Source organism: Macrobrachium rosenbergii, chromosome 54, assembly GCF_040412425.1.
Source record: "Macrobrachium rosenbergii isolate ZJJX-2024 chromosome 54, ASM4041242v1, whole genome shotgun sequence".
Taxonomy (NCBI): Eukaryota; Metazoa; Arthropoda; class Malacostraca; order Decapoda; family Palaemonidae; genus Macrobrachium; species Macrobrachium rosenbergii.
This window is the reverse complement of record NC_089794.1, coordinates 3,153,443-3,176,721: the sequence shown is the minus strand read 5'-3', so window position 1 is coordinate 3,176,721 and position 23,279 is coordinate 3,153,443. Positions and strand designations below refer to the sequence as shown.

Sequence of the window (23,279 nt, the reverse complement as noted above, 5' to 3'; positions counted from 1 at the left end):
CCATGCAGAAAATGGGAGACAATTTGCAGCGGTTAGTAGACCGCAGTGATAATGCAAGTGTTGTGCCTTGTGTAAGTGTTGTGGAGGAGGTAGCTTCTCGGCCCATTCACGCTCCCAGGTCTAGGGCCCTGTCAGGCTCCCAGGTTCCAGGGAGAAGGCATGCCGAAAGCCGAAAGGAGGTGAGTGGGACCTGCTCCCGAGCAGTTGCCCCCTCAAGCAGTCCTGTTTCCGCTTCCCAGGCTGCTGGCCCTCACCACCGAAAAGGTGAGGAGCAGATAGTGTCGAGTGGCTCCAGTTGGAGTTCCTCTCCTCCTAGAGGATGGCGTTTTCGCGACACTTCTAGACCTTTGAAGAGGTCTTGTCTGCTTTCACCATCGAAGATTCCTAAGATGAAGGCTCTTCTGGAGGATCCTACCCCTTCCTGTAGCTTTTGGGCAGAACCGGAGAGGCTTTCTTCGTCGGACTTGTCTCATTCGTTTTCGGCTGAGCCTCCTTATAAGACAGTTGCAGCTGAGAGGTCTGCTTCGTTGGCGCCAGCGACTCCTGTGGCTCCTGTTCCTGTGACGCCTGCTCCAGCATTCGATGGACCTCAACAGCTAGTTATTGACGGAATCAACGCCCGTCTGGACTCGATTTTACAACTTTTGTCCAAAAGTCAAGTCTCTTCTTTGGCTCCTCCTACGATGCCAGCGGCGCCCGCCTCGACTCCTCTTTCAGTCGCCCCGGTAGCGCCTCCGCTTGCGCCTCCGTTGGCGCCACCTTTGGCTGCTGTGCCGACTGCGCCTCCTTTGGCGCCTCCTGTGATGCCAGCGGCGCCCGCCTCGACTACTCTTTCAGCCGCTCCGGTAGCGCCGCCGCTTGCGCCTCCATTGGCGCCACCTGTCGTTGTGGTACCGACTGCCCCTCCTTTGGCGCCACCTTTGGTTGCTGTACCAACTGCGCCTCCTTTGGCGCCTCCGATGGCTCCTCAACAGGCTCAAACTCTTTCGGTGACACAGCAAGAGTATGTCACGAGCCTCCCAGCCCCCGCTCGTGTAACTCAGGTTTCAGTTCAAGGGGACTTGGATGAAGACGTAGTCCAGCTGGACTTGTCCCCAGTATCTGACGAACTCCTCTCGGGCTTAGAGGAGCAGTGTAAGGAGGAGAAGTCTCCGCAACTCTCTTCTTACAAGAAGCTCTTGAAGTTCTTCATTGAGAACTTCCCTGATTCGTTCTCGCCTGCGGCTCCTCCGTCTCCTGGGTCCCAGTACAAGAGGGACAAGGCTTCTGTTTTTTCTTCGGACTTTACGAAACTTGTCCTGTCCGTCTCGGCGAAGAAAGGCCTTAAGAAGATGGATGCTTGGCTGGCCGAGAAGAGGGAAATTGGGAAGAACGTTTTCTGTCTTCCTCCTTCTCGTCGTTCCTTCTGTAACCGGAGTTGGTACGAGACTGGGGAAATGTTTTCCCTGGGTGTGGCTGCCTCCGCACAGGGGGACTTCTCCAGTCTCGTGGATGCCAGTAGGAGGTCCGCTCTTAATTCTGCGAAGGTTTTCTTTACGTCCTCCGAACTGGATCAAGTTTTCAAGAGCGTGTTTCAGACTCTTGAAATAGTGAACTTCCTGGACTGGGCGATTGCGGCCTTAGCCAGGAAGATTAAGGATTTTAATCTTCCTTCCGAGCTCTTGGATGATGTGGTAGGAGTAGTGGATTGCATGGATAGGGGCATCTGCGACGGTGCAGTAGAACTTGCTTCTTTATTTACGGCAGGAGTTCTCAAAAAGAGGCAACTTTGGTGCTCCTTTTTAGCAAAAGGTATTTCTTCAAACCAGAAGTCGGCTCTCCTGTTTTCTCCTTTGGACAAGGCACATCTGTTTCCGCAGGAGTTGGTGGCTGCAATTTCCCAGGCGTTAGCTCAGAAGTCAACCCAGGATCTTTTGTCGCAGTCTGCCAAGAAGGCGAAAAGACCTGTGCTTTCTACCGCTTCTGTGCGCGGTGTTTCGTCTCCTGCTATCTCGTTTGGTCAGTATAAAGGGAGATCCTCTAGACGTGTTTTTGGCAGGGCCAGAGGAAAAGGCAAAGCCACACCTAGAACCTCGACGGCCCCCGAGAAGAAATGAACCTTTGGTCCTCCATTCAGCAGTAGGAGCCAGACTGCAAAGGTTCTGGCAAGAGTGGCAACGGATCTCTGCAGACCCTTGGACGATCCAAGTTTTAAAGGAAGGATATGCCATCCCCTTCCTTTCCAAACCTCCTTTAGTGGAGGCTCCAGTTTCTTTACAGGCGTACTCGCACAACTCCGCGAAACTAGACGCCCTTCGCTCAGAAGTCCGAGCCATGCGGGAGAAGGAAGCTATAGAACTGCTTCATGCCCCTCTATCTCCAGGTTTCTACAATTGTCTGTTCCTGGTTACGAAAGCATCAGGGGGATGGAGACCCGTACTGGACGTGAGTGCGTTGAATGTCTTCGTTCAGAAGACAAAATTCTCCATGGAGACAACGCAGTCGGTCTTGGCGTCTTTACATCAGGGGGATTGGATGGTTTCTATAGACCTCCAAGACGCTTATTTTCACGTCCCAATACACCCAGATTCAAGGAAGTTCCTGAGGTTCGTCTTCGAGGGACAGGTGTATCAGTTCCGTGCCCTCTGCCTCGGTCTGTCGACAGCCCCGCAAGTTTTCACAAGGGTCCTGTTATCAGTAGCCAGACACCTTCACCTGGAAGGAATTCGAGTTTCTATATACCTTGACGATTGGCTGCTCAAAGCGGCGTCGAGGGAGAGCTGTATGGAGGACCTATCAAAGACTCTTCAATTGGCAAAGTCTCTAGGCCTCATTGTCAACGAGAAGAAGTCTTGCCTTACTCCCAGTCAGCAGATTGTCTATTTGGGAGTGAGTCTGGACTCTCAGACTTTTCAGGCTTTTCTGTCCAGTCAACGGATAGCCTCATGCCTGCAGAAGATCGACGACTTTCTGCAGAGGAAGATTTGTTCCGCGAACGAGTGGATGAGCCTCGTGGGAACCTTAGCTTCAGTGGAGAAGTTTGTAAGACTGGGGCGCTTGAACCTGAGGCCACTGCAGTTTTACCTGCAAGAGAAGTGGCCCAGGAAACAGTTCCCGGACTCCTTCACCTTCGCCATTTCGGAAGAGATAAAGGAGTGCCTCCGTTGGTGGAGGTCAGAAGGAAGGCTGACACAAGGGCTTCCTCTTCAGCTTCCGAACCCAGACCTAACTTTGTTTTCCGACGCCTCGGACAAGGGCTGGGGAGCGACTATGGGGACAAAAGAAGTTTCAGGCCAGTGGCAAAGAGAAGAGAGAAACTGGCATATAAATCGAAAGGAACTAAAAGCGGTTCACTTAGCTCTGTTGGCTTTTCAACAAGAAGTGGAAGGCAAATGTGTCTTGGTCCAGGCGGACAACACGACCGCTCTGGCATACATATCGGAAACAGGGGCACTCACTCATGGTCCTCTCACGAGACCTCGAGGAGCTACTAGTTTGGGCGGAGGAGATCGGGACCAGACTAGTAACGAGATTCATTCAAGGGGAGAGAAATGTAGCGGCGGACCTTCTCAGCAGAAAGAACCAGGTCCTGTCCAACGAGTGGACTTTACATCCCCTAATTTGTGAGGAGCTATGGAAGGTATGGGGATGTCCACTCATAGATCTCTTTGCAGCTGACAAAACGACTCGGCTGCCCCTTTACTGCTCTCCAGTTCCGGACAGCAAAGTGGTTTTCGTGGATGCAATGTTCATGAACTGGTCGGACCTGGATCTTTATGCTTTTCCCCGTTCAAGATCCTGCGGCAAGTCATTTGAAGTTCTCAAGCCATCGGAACGTAAGGATGACTCTGGTGGCTCCATTCTGGCCGTCCAGACCTTCTAAACTGTCAGACTTTCCGAGACTTCTGCCAGAGACCAGATTTACTCAGAGGCACTTTCAGAGGTATCACCAAAACTTGTCCGCTCTTCATCTTGTCGCCTGTAGACTGTCAGGAGACTCATCAGAAAGAGAGGCTTTTCTAGAGAGGCTTGGAAGCTATCGCAAAGCCAAGAAGAGAATCCTCTGACAATGTTTACCAGGCGAAGTGGACACAGTTTAGGTCCTGGTGTTGAAGAGAAGGCGTGTCTTCTTCTTCGACGTGTATAGCCCAGATGGCCGATTTTCTCTTGTTCCTCCACAGAGAGAAAAAGCTTGCTGTGCCTACTATTAAAGGGTATAGAGCCATGTTGGCTTCAGTCTTTCGACATAGGGGTCTTGAAGTGTCTTTGAGTCAAGACCTTTCAGATCTGATTAGATCATTTAATACATCAAAGAGGGACCAGAAGAGACCAGTGGCGTGGAATCTTGACGTAGTGCTGAGATGGTTATGGTCTCAATCCTTTGAACCGATGGCGAACATCTCCTTGAAGGATCTCACGAAGAAGACTCTTTTTTTGGTAGCTGTGGCTACGGCCAGGAGAGTAAGTGAGCTACATGTGATAGATAAAAGAGTAGGCTTTGCTAAGGGGAAGGCAGTATGTATGTCTACTCTTGGTTTCTTAGCCAAGAACGAAGACCCGTCAAGACCTTGGCCAAGAGAGTTTGAAATTAAGGACCTTTCCCAATTGGTCGGTCCTGAAGAACCCGAGAGGTACCTCTGCCCTGTGAGAGCTCTCAAGTTCTATGTTCAGAGAACGAAGAAGCTCAGAGGTCCCAGTGACCACCTCTGGTGCTCGGTTAGAGATCCTTCGAGGCCTCTCTCTAAGAATGCCCTTTCCATCTTTTTGAGAAGCCTGATAAAAGAAGCCCATGAGCATTGTGTTGACTCGGAGATGAGTATTCTTAAGGTAAAGGCGCACGAGATAAGAGCAGTTTCGACTTCTGTAGCCTTTAGCAGAAACTTATCTGTGAAAGACTTATTTAAGTCCACCTTTTGGAGATGCAAGTCGGTGTTTGCATCGCATTACTTAGTGGACGTGCAAACTGTTTTCGAAAAGTGCAGTACGCTGGGGCCCTTTATTGCTACTGACACGGTGTTGGGGGAGGGTGAAGAGGAGTCCGCTCCTTAACTAACATTTTCACCTTGGTGTTGGGGTTGTTGTTTTTTAAGGTTGTCTGGAGATACATGGTGTGGTAGTATCTTCCAGTTTTAATCTTTGGTATTTGGTTTTATGGTAATGTTAGGTGATCCCTCGTTTTTGTTGTTCGTTGTACTGCGCCTGATCAAGGGCATCAGACTTGTCCGCACGCAGCCATGTTCTTTACGGCAGGTACTGTTTTTTATTGTGTCCGACACACGGATCTCTTATGTCCTCTCGGCACAATATAAAGGCCAGCAGACTACAGAGGCAGTAACCACTGAGTCAGCTACCTTTAAAGGTAAGGAACCTATGTCTAACTTGTTGCAAGTAGATAATTCCAAGAATTTTATTAGTTGCCAGTGTCCCACCTCCTCAAGGTGCCAATCAGCTATATGTAACTACCGGGTAAGTTGTATAAGTGAAAATGACATTTTTATGATAAAATAACGTTTCACTTATACTTACCCGGTAGTTACATAATCATAACCCACCCTCCTCCCCTCACCTGGGCAGTTGGGCAAAAACTTATGACGTGTTCTTGGAACGGTTCCTGATACCCCGATAGAGGGCGGGAGTTAGAGGGATCACCTGTCGTAACGCTAGCGCTAGCGCGAAATTTGAATACTGCCGTGACGTCAAAGACGACAGCTATATGTAACTACCGGGTAAGTATAAGTGAAACATTATTTTATCATAAAAATGTCATTTTTCCTAGAAGAGAAGTGGTTTTTAAGGTTTCTTGTCATTCTGATTGCCATGAAGTTTTATCAGATGTTGGAATTAAATTGCTCAATACTTTCAAAGCGGCACATGTCCTATAATGCTCAAAAGTGGCATGAGAAGCGAAGCGGGTTGTATCATATGATAATCCTTAATTCGCTTCATGATATTTGAATGATTTAATGTGGGATACCATTCTGATCACTTGAATAGGCCATAAATGACTACCGTATATAGCAACACTCACACCTCAGCTCGATACCAGGGAGAATAGTCTGACTTGAGATTTGATGGGGGAATGAAATCTGTGATTTTTTTTTTTTAACTGGATGATCTGAAAGTTTGCCCGGTTCCAGGGTTTTGTTAACATATGCATTTAGCCTGACCTGTAATGGTTAAATTGCAGGATTTTCTTGTAGTCCTTATTGAAACCTGTGTGACATGAAGTCATTATTGTATTTATAGTGTAATTATTCTTACTTGTATAGTCTATGTTGGGTTTTAAATTTGTGAAGAACTTTTGTAAAGATGTTTTATAAGTAGAGTAGAATAGTAAGATACTGTTCAAGTGAAAATTCTGTCCAAATAGGGAATGATTGGTACTGTATCCCTCTCTATTTTCAACTAACTGATAGTACTGTACCATTCCTATTATTTTGTTCCCACTAGAATATAAAGCTTCCCGTTTTAAATAGCTCCTTTTGGCAAAACCTGGTATGGCTGTTGAAGCTTGGCAACAAGGTAGTTAACTAGCAGAAGATGAGTGAGCTGGTGGGGTACCCACCCACTCTCTTGGTAAGCAGCATCACTTTATCTTCGGATGTTTTGCTCTGCAGACTTGCTTGAGTATCTCTCTCATCATGGCTGTTGTTGGAGACTCCTTATTCGAGCATTTCTTAGTTTGAATGGTTAATGACTTTGGCTTAATTGTCAATTATGCAATGAATGGTGGTGCGTGAGAATTCTTTCTCAGAAAAGAATGGTCAGTGAAGATTTACTGGATACAAATAAGTCTGCATCAGTTTTATGTCATCAGTAATGATTGATCAAGCATCATTCCGTATGTACAGCTTTCAGAGGTCAGGAGTGTATGTTGTCTTTCAACTCTATTGAGTAACCTCATAGTCACCTGCCTAATGGACAAAGCAAGGGTTGAAGAGGAAAAAGGCAAAAAAGTTGTGAGTCGGTGTCTTTTATGAAGGCATCATACCACCATATCAACCCTTCCCTATTCTGTGGCTGTCTTTACTCCTGCTTCTTGTAATGGGATTGTGTCCTCTCACTGTCCTTTCCCATGTCCGTTGAGGTCAAGGTCACAGCTAGGGGTAGGTGCTTGGAGCTGCCAGAGCATCTACAGTAGGAGCAGCAGGAACAGCAGGATTGTCCACAACTATATGCACTGAAGCTGGAAGGGGAAGGCAGGGCCAAATTTGTAGGATCCACTGAGATTGATAAGAGTTGGGAATTTTTTACTGACATCAAATGTTCCAGGAAATCACTGTAGGAATGGTCTTTCAGCATGTCGAGAGAAGACCACAACACCTTCAATATGTTGTGGATGTCTCAGGGTACAAGTAGTGGGAACTGAATTAGGGATGGTGGGGATGACAGGAACTGGCATCTCACTAGCAGCAGCATCGCTCACAGGGAGAACCAGTCATTTGTCGTCTGGTCTGCCACTCTGAGTGACAGGAACCCTCCAATTCTTGATGAGAGATATGAGTTTTTCTCAATCCCATCCCATGGAGACTTTGTAGATGATAATCAGACGGAGAAGCCGTTGTGTGTTGTTTGAGTTTTACATTACTATCTGCACAGGACTCCATATTTTAGTGCCTAAGTGTTGATGACTGTTCGCTATTACCAACTAACACAAGAAAGAAGTATCCAAGAACACCATCCTTTTATGGCTTTGGGACGTCATCAGGCAGGTTTGCGAGTTGTCTGGTGAGGAGGCTTACTCTGTACTTTTGAGTAATGGGTCATGGAGTCAGAGACGTTGCACTTGTCCTTAGTGTTCAGGAGGAACTTTTGTCACAGGTGCTGGGCTTGTGTTTACAACCAGAGGGACATTTCCTACAAGTTCTTGGATAGTTTCTCCTTCAGATCTGTGGTGACTGCTCAATATTGGTAGCTGCCCAACCTCTGCTAAGACAGAACAGAATCTTGCCTAAGGTTTACAGAGTTGAAGGCAAGATGAGAGAAGAGTGACTGGTATCCTTTCCTTTGTTTTATCTTCTGCCTAGCAGCCAATGGATATAGCCTTGCTGGTTGGGCCAGATGCAATTTAGTTACATACCAGAGCTTCCAGTCTGGGCCCTCTTGGTAGGTAGATGTAACTCCTCCATCCCCCTTTTAGCAAAGGGGGAGTTTGGAGCAAGGTTGGTAGAGTATACTTACTTGGGATGCAGCAGTATTTTGAAACCATCCAAACTGGTCTTCACATCTCACACGAGAAACCTAAGTTCTGATAGTTCTTATGTGTGATGTCTATGAAAAATATGAAGGATGGAGGTAATATTCCATTTATTTAGTTATAGAAAAGCTTTAATTCCTTCAAAAAGGATAGTGATATTGTCATCACCAAAGAGAGTAAGGGAGGAAAAATCATAATAATAGAAAGATATAATTGTAATAAGATACAAGAATTGTTGAATGATAGAGATGTGTATAGAGAATTCATTTCCAATCCTTTCTATGATGTGCATGCTCATATTAACAGAAAACTTAGGAAATAATTAGAAAAGTGAATTTTTACTTCAGTAGATTCATCAGAAGCCTTCCATGTATGCCTTTTGGACTTCCAAATTCCATTAACCAACCATGCCATGACATCCCGTTATCTCTCACAGGGGGCCCTCTTTCATATCCCTTAGCTGAATGGTTAGCATGCCCTTTGTCAGTTGCTTGGTAAGTTTTATGATGTTCAGGTGAAAATAATTTACATTTTATCAAAAAAAAGTAAAATCCTTCCTGCAAGCAAGGAAAGATGATGTTGCAATGTAGTCTTTTTTCTCAGAAAAGTTGATGATGAGTGTACCTTAAACATTATTTCAAGGAATGGATCCATACCTGTTACCACTTTCCTCCCTGGTCTCAATAGACCTAATTTAGTTTTGCGTTAAAGATAATATTTTTTTCTCACAAAAGTTTGATGAGTGTACCTTAAACATTATTTCAAGGAAATGGATCCATACCTGTTACCACTTTCCTCCCTGGTCTCAATAGACCTAATTTAGTTTTGCTTTAAAGATAATATTTTATAATTTAATAGAAAATTTGATAGTAGTATATGTAGTATTTGTCCACAGTACCCCATGGACTAGGTTTGTTGACAATACCTGGTCTGTCTTGTGATTCAGTTAGGAAAGTTTCTATGTATATGTTCAGTAACTTAATCAGCAGTGTCCATGAGTTGAAAAATGTTATTTTAAAGAAAGGAAACCTTTTACTTATCATCAGATGGAGTGACCTTGTACAAATTAGTGATTCCATATGATAAGGATAAAAAATAAACTTTGAAAGATCTGGGAAGTTAGGAGTCAGAGCAGTTTTTAGTTATCCTAGTGTGATAGAAAAGTTTCTAGACAATAATTCTCCCTGTGTTGATTGTGCTTGAAGGGTTTATTACAGTCTTTATAGTGACTGTTCTGATTTTTACTCACAAGAATTAGATTGTTTAGCATATCATCGTAGATTGAACGTAATGAATCAGTTAAGAGAAGTGATGATACAAATAATGCTTTATTCACTCATATGTCCAAAAATAACCATACTGTAAATTGGAATAAAATTGAAATGTTGGACAATGGAAATTCTAAGACAAATCAGCTGTAAGTAGAGCAACCTCAGCCGTGAATTTGAATGATGATTGTTGTAAATGTGACAGTCTCATTACTTCTCCTGTTTTGAGAGCAGCAAACATTACAAGTGTTAAAAGATTAAATAGCTAGTTTGGTGTGACTTGGGTGATCTTTATGTAGTTGTTACTCATTTTTATTTCTTTCTACTCAAATTGACTTTCTTAGCTGCATTCTTGTGTACTCATTCACTTGAAGAAGAGCTTAGTGTGATTCCTCTGGGTTAAGGAATGCCTAAGAATGGATTTTTCATTTGTGCTTTCTTAAATGCACAGTGGAGTTCATCTATATACTTTACTGAGTCTCTCCTATTTTCCTGGAGTGTGATTGCAAACAACCCAAACTCTGGCACAGTGCCCTGTCATCGTTGACATCACATATGCCAGGATCCATAGATAGTGGCAGGAGTTATTCTTTACATACTCATACCAGGTGGGAAAATCCAACACTAGTCATGATCTTGAACAGTAATTCAGATCCAAGAAGTGTCTCCATATAAACAACAAAGGTTTGTATTCTTGTAGGAGGAAATTACGCATTTTTAAACATCTAACTTACCTGGTAGTTATATATATAGCTTAAGTCCCTGACGTCACGGCAGAATTTCAAAAAACTCGCGGCAATCGCCGATCGGTAGTCAGGTGATCCACCTGTGCGCCCTCTACCCAGGTACCTGGAACCATTCCAACTATTCCTCAGATCTTCCCTGCCGCTGTGCCGGTAACATTGTTGGAATTTCGCTCGTAGCCCGTGTTTTTCGCAGCTTATTTTGGTGAAGTACACTTTGGCTTTGGCTTTCGCTCATTTTTGGATTTGTCTTTGGAATTTTCTTACAACATGTCTGACTCTTCATCGAGTGTGAGAATGTGTGTGAGGGGATGTAAGACCCGGCTTGCTAAAGCCTCCTTGGATCCCCACTCAGTATGTGTGAAGTGTAGGGGTAAAAGTTGTGAGTTGGACGATAGACGTGATGAATGTTTGGGTCTGTCTGAATGGGAATGGATTGATTATAGTCGGTATGTGAGAAAGCTTGAAAGGGACCAGAAGAGCCAAGAGTACTATGTCTCGCTCTTCTAGGGATAGCCAGGGGAATAGTTAATTCTTTGCCCTTGCTAACTACCCTATTGATCCTTCTCCCCGTAGTGGTAGTCTCTGAACCCCTACTGAAACAGGTAAAGACCCAACACTTGAAGATATGATGGCGGCCATTCAGGCCCTGGGCCAACAGGTTAAATCCCTCACAGAAGACAGGGATAACATGTGGCCGACAATGATAGATCTAAAAAGTACAAGTGTTAGTGCCGTTGTTAGTGCAAGTGCAGTGGAGGGTGCGACCGCTCAGACCTGTTGTGCTCCTAGCCCTAGACCTCTTCCAAGCTTCCCAACCCCTGGGAGAAGGAAAGTCGACAGGCGAAGGGAGGCGAGAAGTTTTAGCTCCCGAGCGGTCGTCCCCTCGAGTGTTCCTGTTGACGCTTCCCAGGACGCTCACCCTCGCCATAGGAAAGGCGAGGTAATGTTGTACTCTTCGTTGTCGGACGACGCAGTCCCCAGACGGGTCTGGCGTCATGCATCGGAGTCGAGACCTCTCAAGAGGAAGTTACCCCCTATTGAGGGACGTCATGATGAGACTTCTCAGGCTCCAGGTTGTAGCCACTGGAGCAGCCCGGAGCGCTTCCCTTCTAGCTCCGAGGGTAGCTCTCCTGCTAAGAGCAAACGTAGACAATCCTGTTCAGTCAGGACGCCAGGCAGCAAGAGTGTGGTGGATGCATTGCTGCCTTCTGTACATGCTCCTCCTCCTCCTTCGGATTGGTACTCATCTGCTGAACCCTCACCACAATCCATTCTAGACGACGATGAGGAGGAAGTAATTCACGTAGTTGAGGCTTCTCCAGCCTGTCCCCAGCAGCAGGAAGCCCCGCAGATAGCTTTACTGCAAGATATGCAGCAGACTTTGTCTTCTCTGGTGCAAGCGTGGCAACCAGGCAGAGAGAAGAAGGATAACAGATGTCCAGCTAAAGCCTCGAGACGTCCAGATGTTCAAGACGCTGAACGTAGTGAAATTGAAACTCTAGACGCGGGATGCACTGGCGTCAAGCGTCTAGGAGTGAAACACCATGACGGCAAGCGTCAAGGAACTGGACACCAAGACAACAAGCGTCAAGGCATTGGACGTCAGGACGTCAGGCGTCAAGATGTTGGAAGCCAAGACGTGGAGGTAGCTCAGGACGCAGGATGCACTGGCGTCAAGCGTCTAGCATTAGAGGACCAAAACGTCAAGCTTCAGGTGTTTAGACGTCAGGACGCAGAGGTAACTCTGGACGCGGGATGCACTGGCGTCAGCGCCCAGAAACGGAACACCACAAGTGTCAAACAGTAGGGCGTCAAGGAATGGATGGCAGGGCGTCAGCGCCGTCGAGGCTGGGCGCCAGGACAATATAGCCGAACGCTCTGACAGCTTGGATACGGCATCCAGTAAGCGAGACGTCGCCACTTCGGTAATGGCCAAACAGTCGGATGAGGTGGACGACGATCTCCCTCCTTCTCCAGACATTCATTTAGACGAAGTTACCGATGAAGAGAAACACGAAGAGAAACACACCTCGTCGGACTTAAAGAAACTGATGTCAGTGTTTACGGAAGTTTTTCCGAAGAACTTTGTGCCAGCTGCCCCTCGATCTCCTCCTTCTCAATTTACTTTAACGAAGACTTGAAGAAGGCAGTGTTTCTGAAGATGATTATGTCTCGCTCTTCCAAACGAGCATTGAAGACCATGCAGGATTGGATGGCCACTAAGAAGGATCAAGGCCGAACCGTGTTCTCTTTCCCCCCGGCCAGACTACTGTCCAGATCGAGCATTTGGTACGAGACAGAAGCTCTTGGCCTGGGAGTTCCTGCCTCATCCCAGGGGGACCTCTCTAGTCTCGTAGATGCTTCACGCCGCGTAGCCATGGGAAAGGCGAAAGTGTTTTGGTCTCCATCGGAGATGGACCACCTCCTCAAGGGCATCTTCAGGGCCTTTGAGGTCTTTAACTTCTTGGACTGGACCCTGGGAGCCTTGGGGAGGAAGACGGAAGACTTTAAGAACACTGGCACAGAGGAGCTTATTCACCTCATGTCCTGTATGGATAAGGCAATCAGAGATGGTGCCAACGAACTAGCGGCTCTTTTTTCAGCAGGCATCTTGAAGAAAAGAGCCCATCTTTGTTCTTTTCTGTCTAATGGGGTCACGCCCATTCAGAAGTCGGAACTTCTTTATGCTCCGCTATCTTCACATCTGTTCCCGCAGGAAATAGTTAAAGACATTACTTCGGCCTTAGCACAAAAGGCCACACAAGATCTAATAACAAAGACAGCGAGGAAAGTGCTTCCAGTGAGCTTCGTCACGCAGAAGCATAAAGGAGAAGCTCCTGTGACTCAGCTCTTTCGTGGAAAATCCAACAGTAGAGGAAATACGAGACCCGCTGGTAAAAGAAAAACAAAGAGAGGCTCCAGGCAAGGAAGAGCCAGAGTCTGACATGAAGCACCTTCAGACAGCGGTAGGAGCAAGACTGACCGACTTCTGGCAAGTGTGGGAGAAAAGAGGAGCGGACCTATGGTCCATTCAGTTACTCAAAGAGGGGTACAGGATCCCTTTTCTGAGGAGACCCCCTCTAGCAGCAAGACCAATAGACCTTTCAGCCAAATGCAACGACAGAACCAAGGCAGAGGCTCTACAACATCAAGTGTCTATGATGTTGCAAAAGGAGGCCATAGAGAGGGTTCAAGATCTGGAATCCCCAGGATTCTACAATCGGTTATTCCTGGTCCCTTAAAGCTCGGGGGTGTTGGAGTTGGTGCTAGACGTGAGTGCACTCAATGTTTTTGTGCAGAAAACAAAGTTCACAATGGAAACGACAAAATCGGTTCTAGCAGCGGTCAGACAGCACGACTGGATGGTCTCACTGGACCTCCAGGATGCGTACTTTCACATCCCCATACACCCGAGCTCCAAGAAATATCTGAGGTTCGTCCACAGGGGAAAGGTATTCCAGTTTCGGGCTCTCTGTTTCAGCCTAAGCACCGCTCCACAGATTTTCACAAGGCTGATTACCAATGTAGCGGGTTTTCTTCACACGAGAGGCATCAAAATCTCCTCGTATTTAGACGACTGGCTCCTCAGAGCTCCTTCCCGCACACGCTGCCTGGAGGATCTTCAGACCACGATACAGTTATCGGAGGAATTAGGTCTGCTGATAAACAGAGAGAAATCTCAGCTGATCCCATCCCAAGAGGTTCTGTACCTTGGGATGAAGATTCAGAGTCAGGATTTTCGGGCTTTTCCGTCTGTAGCAGGGACAGAACAAGCCTTAGGAAAACTTCAGGACTTTCTAAAGAGACAGACATGCTCGGCGAGGGAATGGATGAGTCTGCTGGGGACCCTTTCCTCGCTAGAACAGTTTGTCTCCTTGGGAAGGCTGAATCTACGCCCGTTACAGTTTCATCTAAATCAGAACTGGGACAAGGAAATAGAACTGGAGACCAAGTGCATCCCCATTTCGGAACCAATAAGGCCATATTTAGAGTGGTGGAACGACCCCGTCAAGCTCCAGGAGGGCCTTTCTCTACATCAGAGGAACCCAGACCTAGTGTTGTTCTCCGACGCGTCGGACTCAGGATGGGGAGCAACGTGCACCCATGTTCTTGAGCATGCTGTATGTGATCATGTCCATTCCTGGTGCAGTGTCTTTGCCTTTTTTGTTGGCTGTATCTAGCTCTCTTTGTGAAAGGCAAGTCTGTATTGTCTGGTGTATTACAAGCCATATTGAGTCTTCTCCATCTTTCAGGATTGATAACATTTTGCCTGTTTCGTGTGGCCACAGTCAAGTGTATTGATCTCGTTCTGTCCATAAAGTGTTCTGCTAATCTGTCGGCCCTCTCCTTGCAGGTTTGGATGGTAGGCTTGTTTTTCTTTCCTTTTCCGGATACTTTGTTCAACTGCCGCCATATTTTCACGATAGGGGTTAGGCGAGGCGTCTGTGCACATCATTATAGCCAGGTTTCTTTTCTAACTTCAGCTGGCTACTTCTGCAACATGAGAGACAACTTCTCTCAAGGCTGTATGCAATTCATCTGTGGGCTGCCACTTGAAAAGCTTTCTAGTTCTGTTCACTCTTGTGTTTACTTCTTTGATCCTTGAATTGTAATGCCAAGAATCTTTGTGTGGTTTTTGTGTTTTTCCAAAGGACTTTTTTGGCATGGATACATTTGCAGCACCCTGAAGGCTTTTGAGAAGTCCTCTCCAGTTTGTCTATGTCATGAGCAGGAGAGAGGATGTACTTGGTCGCCCACTCAGTCATAAAGTTTTGAAAGGCGAACCAGTTTGCTAATTCCAGCCTCCAGCCCAGGGGGGGAGGGAGGATTTTCCTTACTTTTAAGTCGATCTCAACTATGAAGTGATTGCTGGCAAGCACTGGATGCAGATTCCATGTACATCCTTCCTGAAGGTTACTGAACCCAAAAATAATCCAGTCTGCCTCCTTGGAGGTGAGTTGCTTCATTTTTGTCATTTAACAATTTCACATCTGGGAATTCCTCTGATTGATAAATCAGATGTCTTCCTGTTGCATTTGTTGCACCTGGCGAGTGAAGAAATGGTTTGTGTGCATTACAATCTCCAGTGAATAGGGTGCTTTCACTGGGGGCTGCATTGAAAAGGTTCTCTCCTTCAAGATCTTTGTCAGGTCCTTTATAAATATTGTGGATGTTTAATGAGATATTTGCCAATGTTATTTTAACACTTAGCGTTTCAGTTTCTGGCCCAGTCTATATTCCTTATTTTTTCTGAAGGAATGGTTACCTTAATTAAAGTAATGAGGCCCCTGTTGGTGTCAGTGTATGGAGTCCTATGCACTGTACAGCCTTTAAAAGAGAATTTGACTCTCTTAACAATGTCTTGCAGGAGACCAACGTCATGTTTTCCTGGCAATACCTGAGCTTGTAACAGTGCATATTTAGTGTTTACACTGTTTACATTCCACTGTAAGACTTTTAAGTTGTCCTTTGACTCGTGACTGTTACTTTGGTCATTCATGGGGTTAACACTTTCACAATCCATATTAAGAAACTATACCTTTGCCTTGTTCTATGAAGTCAAGGATGATATTTTTCAACTGTTTACTGTTGAGTTCTCTGCCTGGCATTTTCTTGAGAAGCGTCTCAGCAAAGTTTGTTAGGAGTTTTATGAAGTTCTCCGCATTGCCATATATGTAGAGCAAGATTACTTCTTTACGGTTCTAAGTGTTGTGCTCTTTGGTATTTGAAGAGCCTGTAGAGGAGGGAGAGAACTGGGAGTTGCCAGAGGAAGTGGAGGGAAAGGGGATGGTGAGTGGTTGTGAAGGAGAAGATTTGGAAATATAGGAAAAACTGGAGGTGGTGCAGGGGAGAGGTGATGGAGTGGTCACCGGGGTAACAGAAGGCTGAGCGTATGTTATAGGATTGGGAATGCTCTTAGGGGTATAAGAAGGTCGGGGTGTGGGAGTATGATGATGAGATGGTGTGGGGTTGGGAATGTTCCATGGGGCAAGAACTTACCTACCTCCCACAATACCAACTCCTCAACCTTCCAATCCCCAACCTCCTCTTACCCCATGGAACATTCCCAACCCCACACCATCTCATCACCATACTCCCACACCCCGACCTTCTTATACCCCTAAGAGCATTCCCAATCCTATACCATACGCTCAGCCTTCTGTTACCCCGGTGACCACTCCATCACCTCTCCCCTGCACCACCTCCAGTTTTTCCTATATTTCCAAATCTTCTCCTTCACAACCACTCACCATCCCCCTTCCCTCCACTTCCTCTGGCAACTCCCAGTTCTCTCCCTCCTCTACAGGCTCTTCAAATACCAAGGAGCACAACACTTAAAACCGTAAAGAAGTAATCTTGCCCTACATATATGGCAATGCGGAGAACTTCATAAAACTCCTAACAAACTTTGCTGAGACGCTTCTCAAGAAAATGCCAGGCAGAGAACTCAACAGTAAACAGTTGAAAAATATCATCCTTGACTTCATAAAACAAGGCAAAGGTATAGTTTCTTAATATGGATGGTGAAAGTGTTAACCCCATGAATGACCAAAGTGACAGTCACGAGTCAAAGGACAACTTAAAAGTCTTACAGTGGAATGTAAACAGTGTAAACACTAAATATGCACTGTTACAAGCTCAGGTATTGCCAGGAAAACATGACGTTGTTCTCCTGCAAGAGACATTGTTAAGAGAGTCAAATTCTCTTTTAAAGGCTGTACAGTGCATAGGACCCCATACACTGACACCAACAGGGGCCTCATTACTTTAATTAAGGAAACCATTCCTTCAGAAAAAATAAGGAATATAGACTGGGCCAGAAACTGAAACGCTAAGTGTTAAAATAACATTGGCAAATACCTCATTAAACATCCACAATATTTATAAAGGACCTGACAGAGATCTTGAAGGAGAGAACCTTTTCAATGCAGCCCCCAGTGAAAGCACCCTATTCATTGGAGATTGTAATGCACACAACCCATTTCTTCACTCGCCAGGTGCAACAAATGCAACAGGAAGACATCTGATTTATCAATCAGAGGAATTCCCAGATGTGAAATTGTTAAATGACAAAAATGAAGCAACTCACCTCCAAGGAGGCAGACTGGATTATTTTTGGGTTCAGTAACCTTTAGGAAGGATGTACATGGAATCTGCATCCAGTGCTTGCCAGCAATCACTTCACAGTTGAGATCGACTTAAAAGTAAGGAAAATCCTCCCCCCCCCTGGGCTGGAGGCTGGAATTAGCAAACTGGTTCGCCTTTCAAAACTTTATGACTGAGTGGGCGACCAAGTACATCCTCTCTCCTGCTCATGACATAGACAAACTGCGAGAGGACTTCTCAAAAAGCCTTCAGGGTGCTGCAAATGTATCCATGCCAAAAAAAAGTCCTTTGGAAAAAACACAAAACCACACAAAGATTCTTGGCATTACAATTCAAGGATCAAAGAAGTAAACACAAGAGTGAACAGAACTAGAAAGCTTTTCAAGTGGCAGCCCACAGATGAATTGCATACAGCCTTGAGAGAAGTTGTCTCTCATGTTGCAGAAGTAGCCAGCGAAGTTAGAAAAGAAACCTGGCTATAATGATGTGCACAGACGTCTCGTCTAACCCCTATCGTGAAAATATGGCGGCAGTTGAACAAAGTATCCGGAAAAGGAAAGAAAAAACAAGCCTACCATCCAAACCTGCAAGGAGAGGCCGACAGATTAGCAGAACACTTTGCGGACAGAACGAGATCAATACACTTGACTGTGGCCACACGAAACAGGCAAAATGTTATCAATCCTGAAAGATGGAGAAGACTCAATATGGCTTGTAATACACCAGACAATACAGACTTGCCTTTCACAAAGAGAGCTAGATACAGCCAACAAAAAAGGCAAAGACACTGCACCAGGAATGGACATGATCACATACAGCATGCTCAAGAACATGGGTGCACAAGCCAAGGAAGTGTACCTCTACAGTCAATAAAACATATAGAATGTGTCAGGCCCAGGATTTGGAATCAGCAAAATACACAGCCTATTCCTAAGCCAAAAGAACCAAACTTTTACAGGCCCATCTCTCTTATCAGCTGCACAGAAAAAACAGCTGAGTGAATGATCTTAAACAGGCTCCTCTGGAAAACAGGACCCCTGCATAATCGCCTATGCACCTACAGGGAGGGTGTAGGTGCACAAGAGTGCATAGCAGATGTCATGACCACAGTAAACAACAGAAGAACAGAAGAGCTATTGTGGTATTTCTTGACTTAGAGAAGGCATATGAGCTTGCCAGTGCCTCCCCCATCCTCATGACCTTAGTGGACAAAAGAATAAGGGGACACCTCTAAGCATGGACCAAAGAATACATTCAAAATAGGGAAGCCAGAGTCACCTTCTAGAGAGCCACTTCTGAGTTCCTTAGACTAGAGAACGGAACTCCTCAAGGGGGAATTCTTAGTCCCTTCCTCTTTAATAATTTGATGGAGAAATTAGCTACAATCAACTTTCCCATAGGAGTCAAAATTTTCATCTATGCAGACGATGTCTGTATTGTGAGCACGGACAAAAATGAGGCTCACCAGAAAATGCTGAGGGCATTATTTCAAATTGAAAGGAAATGTGTGGAATTTGGTTTGAAAATCAACACTGCCAAAACCAAAGCAATGGCAATAAAACTCAGTCAGGAGTTAAATGAGCTACTGCTTATGGAAGAACCCTTTGAGTGGGTAGAAAACTTCTTATACATAGGAGTAAATATAGATAAACAATTGTCACCAAACAAGGAAATTGAAATACTCAAGGAGAAAACAAAATGTCGATACAATGCTCTCAGGAAACCACATCCCTGAAGCAAGGTGCCATGTATCATACCTTAAAGACCTTCTACGTTCAAACTGTAAGGTCTCAAGTTGAGTACACAGCCCCAGTACTCACAAGCCTCTAAAGCAAGCAAAGAAAGACCCTGGAAGAATACAGAATAGTGCTTTGAGGCTCATCACAGGAGCTCCAATGTGGACAAGATTATGCATTCTAAGAGCAGAAACAAGACTGCAATCGCTGGCATATCGAATAGATCAAAGGAATGCAGGAATTGTCCACTGAAACGCGCAATGAAGAGGTGCATTAACCTGCATGAAGAATTAGAACCACCCAAAACCTTTGCTGGCAGCCTCCTTGCAACTTTGAGGAGGATTTACATGCAGAAGGTTGCTGCTGCAACCAAGAGCAACACGCCTTCTAAAGCATACAAGAAACAGCACCTTGGGAACCAGAGCTCTTCAAAATAAACTTCACAACCCTCCCAGCAAGCAAGACTGCTTGCACACCTCAGCAATTGCAGCAAGCCACGCAAGGTGCAATTGACAGAACAGCAGCACCCAACATATATTACACTGATAGATCAGTTGATCTCAACATTCTAGCAACAGCAGTAGCAGCAGTCTATACAGCCTCTTTCAAAGAAAGTTCGAGGCTTTCCAATAATGCCTCCACTCTTCAGACGGAACTGATAGCCATTGCGAAAGCCTTGGAAGATTCCCAGCATAAACAAGGTAATACAACACCTCACACCAACTCCAAAGGCACCATCCAAGCTATAACAAATGGGAAAGCAAAGGAGAATATCAAACTCCTTACAAGCATCTGGGCAATTGCCTCTTTGCACCAAAACAGAGGCAGGCAGACATACTAAACTGGATTCTGATTCATGTTGGGATTCACAGAAATGAAGAAGCAGACACACTTGCAAAAAGTGGTCTGCAGTGCAGTAACATAAGTGTTAAGCTTGGACCCAGTTAAAAAGCAGAGCGCGCAGGCCTTCTTCTAAGGCTCAAGAACTACCAAATGGTATTTAGAAACCACAGTTTACAGCAGCATAATATATCAAGAGAAACACCACACAAATTAGCTGTTATCATTCACAGATTAAGAATTGGGTATCTGTGTAATTGGCAAAGGATAGGGAACAATCCGAGAGCATGCACTTATTGCAAAATGGTCGCTGAAGAACCATTAGAACATTATTTACTAGAATGCCCAGAAACGATGCAATTAAGAGAAAACTACGTCAATAAGGATAGAACAGCCACAAAACTATCGAAGCACATCCTCGAAAATATTCAGCACTCCACTGGTTTTCTGAGTTCCTACCCACCACCAAGGTAGGAAACAAGTCAACGACTCACTAACTGTTACTTTGCGAACAATCGGGACTTCATAGGATCTGTCCTTCACGAGAAACACCGCCAAAGCTCTGGATCACCTGTGGAGTCTTTATCTCTAACAACCCTTTTGCTTTCAGGAATTTCTCTCCCTTCCCACCCTAAGTGAAATCCCCCCTCATTACCAGTTTTCATTCTCCTCCCATTCAATACTCTCCCCCAACATTCCTAACTCTTTCTCTCCTGCTATTCCTCCGACTAAATATTCCTTCCTTCCTCCATCGATCTCTTCTACTAATGATCAATGCTAATTTTCCATGGAGTAAATAAAATGCGGCATGATAACTCCGTAGATTCTTGCTATTTTTCGTCTTTTTCTCCTGTGACAAACATTTCCTTTTTCCTTACTGGCCATCTCTGACTCGCCGAACTCGCTACTATCATCCTTTCTCTCCTACTGACAGGTGCCTTAGGGCTCAAAGAGGTTTGCAACCTTGCCTGTTAACCTTTCATTTCACTCATACCATATCACTGGCATATCCATAGATCATAATAAAGAGTTTCATATACATATCCTTTACTCACCTACTCATCAAAAAATGACTTACGGGCTGCTCTATGAGCAAGAGCCTATGCTTGCATAAGGCCAGATTAATCAAAAACAACAACAGCAACTAGAGCAGGTCATTGTCCAGTCAACTACACGCTCAGAAACTAGTAACAGTCTTTCATCACTTACAGTGTCGTGAGAGTGAAACAACGTAACTTCGGAACATCTGCTGTAACCCGGAACCGATTTTTCTATGAATATATTTGAAAAGTGCTGTAAGATCAGAACAACATAAGTCGAGTCCAATGTAACCTGGGGACTGCCTGTATTACAGAGTTTAATATGGTTTGTAGTATAATGTCAGTAAAACACATTTGTTCTGTATCTTGGAGAGATAAATTGTTATTCAGTTGCAGCATGAGGCATTTGTGAAATGAATTTACTGGAGAAATTATTATTGAGACTACTGAGTCACCCTTTTGACTCCCATAGAGCTTGTTTTAAGGATTTGTTCTCAACCTAAGGTATTATTTGTAGCAAGACAGGTAAAGAAGATGGACAGCTATGAGGTAAGAGATCAAAGGGTTCGGGTGAATAGTAAAGACAGAAAGCATTATAAATGAGGATTGAAGGGACACTGCAGAGATCATTTGCATGGTTTACAAGGGAAATAAAGTCATAGTATTATAAAGTACTGTGCAGTTGCCTTTAATTAGTACAAACTTTTATCTGTACAGTATTGGGAAATGAAAATGAGCATTTTTATTTGACAGGTTTGCCGTGCGTGTGAAACTATGTCGGCCCTAGGCTTAAGAGAAATCACCACCATGGAGTGCCTAGCACGAGAATTTCAAGTCAAGTATATTAATCTTCCTGTGATACCGGATAGCAAAGATGTAAGTGTGTAATTTGAAATTTGTAATGTACTATTGTACAGCATGATTGTTTTAATATTAATATTGTAATGGAAATGAATTCTTGCACACTTATTTGCCATGGTGCTAAGAAAGGTAATTAGTTACTTAATTTTTTTGAGTGAATTGTACTTAATGGGGTGACCTCCTTTTCCAAAGTAGTTGAATGATTTAGACTGGCATTTAAAGATATCCTGATTGGCACAAGCTTTAGTCAATAGGGACCATCTTCAATCTGCTCTTGTGCCTGGACCTCCAGTATTAGTGAGGTCTGCTCATCTTGCTGAGTATCTGCATACATAATCTTGGGAGGTACCATAGATTCTTCACTATCCAGCACCATGAATTTAAGAGAGGTTGCAATGCTAGTTTGATGTATCATTATGCATCTTATCCACTACCTTGATATCTGTGTCAACTTTTTACATCTGAATTTTACTCTGCAGTCTTTTTTATATTTTTTTCATTAGTGGTCTTTGGCCTAAATTCTATATTCCATTCCATTCTATTTATTATTATTATTATTATTATTATTATTATTATTATTATTTTATATATATTTTTTTATTTTTTTTGGAAGAAGACCCTCTCTCAAGCAAACTTCATTGAACAGCATGGCCATTTGGATGCCATTTAGTGTGTATTGTAGTTTCTCAATCTCCCAAATGAGGTTCTTTGTGGCAGCATGTAAAACATACAGGGCCCAAGAGATTGAGAAGACCATTAGACTGTTCTACAGGTGCTACATGAACACTGAGTACAAGAAAGATGAGGCAGCCCTGAAGAACATCATCAGCGCCCATGTAAATCCCACCAACAAAGACAAAAAAATCAACCTTACGGTCTACTACAAGGATCGGGAGATTGCCCAGTACCTCATGAGGAACAGCGCAATTGCCAGCGACGATCCCATGAAGAGGAGAGGAATGGAGTACCAAGTATCATTCCCTAAGAATGGATGCTGCCATTTGTACATCTGTGTGCCTACAACTCGACTCTCTAAGAGGATCGCCGTTAACTTCCACGCAGGGGCAATATACCAACACTACATGAGGGAACATGACATTGCTTCCCAACGCCAGCAGATTGTAAGGAGCGCAAAAATCCTTGTTGGTGACACCGACCATTGCCGCCTCCAATATAAGGAGGCCCTCGCCATCCTGCTATGGAAACCGTCACTAAACGTAACCCAGGAGACCCTTCTTCTCTCTTCCACCGTTAGGAGAACAGCAAGGCGCGCCCCTGGGATAGCATTTCAACCACCCACTACTTTAGGCAGCATGCCCTGTGACCAAAACTCCCAGGACCTTGCGCCAACCAATTAGTGACTATAGCCAGACTCTCCTGGATGATTCATTCTGCTCCCAGCTTTGCCAAAAATTTTTGTAAGCCCACTTACAGCTATAAATATGTCATAGATGTACCACTGGCTTCATTCGCCTTTAGAGTATGGTAGAAAGCTCTACCAAAAC

General features: G+C 44.7%; 1 protein-coding gene across 1 annotated transcript in view; it reads left to right on the top strand.

The window, feature by feature from the left end:
* The window catches only part of Trmt61 (tRNA methyltransferase 61), an 82,800-nt gene that overhangs the window by 41,921 nt on the left and 17,600 nt on the right, over positions 1-23,279 (top strand). The window contains exon 6 of the mRNA XM_067097327.1: positions 21,667-21,789. Coding sequence (XP_066953428.1) covers positions 21,667-21,789 — 123 coding nt within the window. The remainder of the gene's footprint in view (positions 1-21,666; positions 21,790-23,279) is intronic.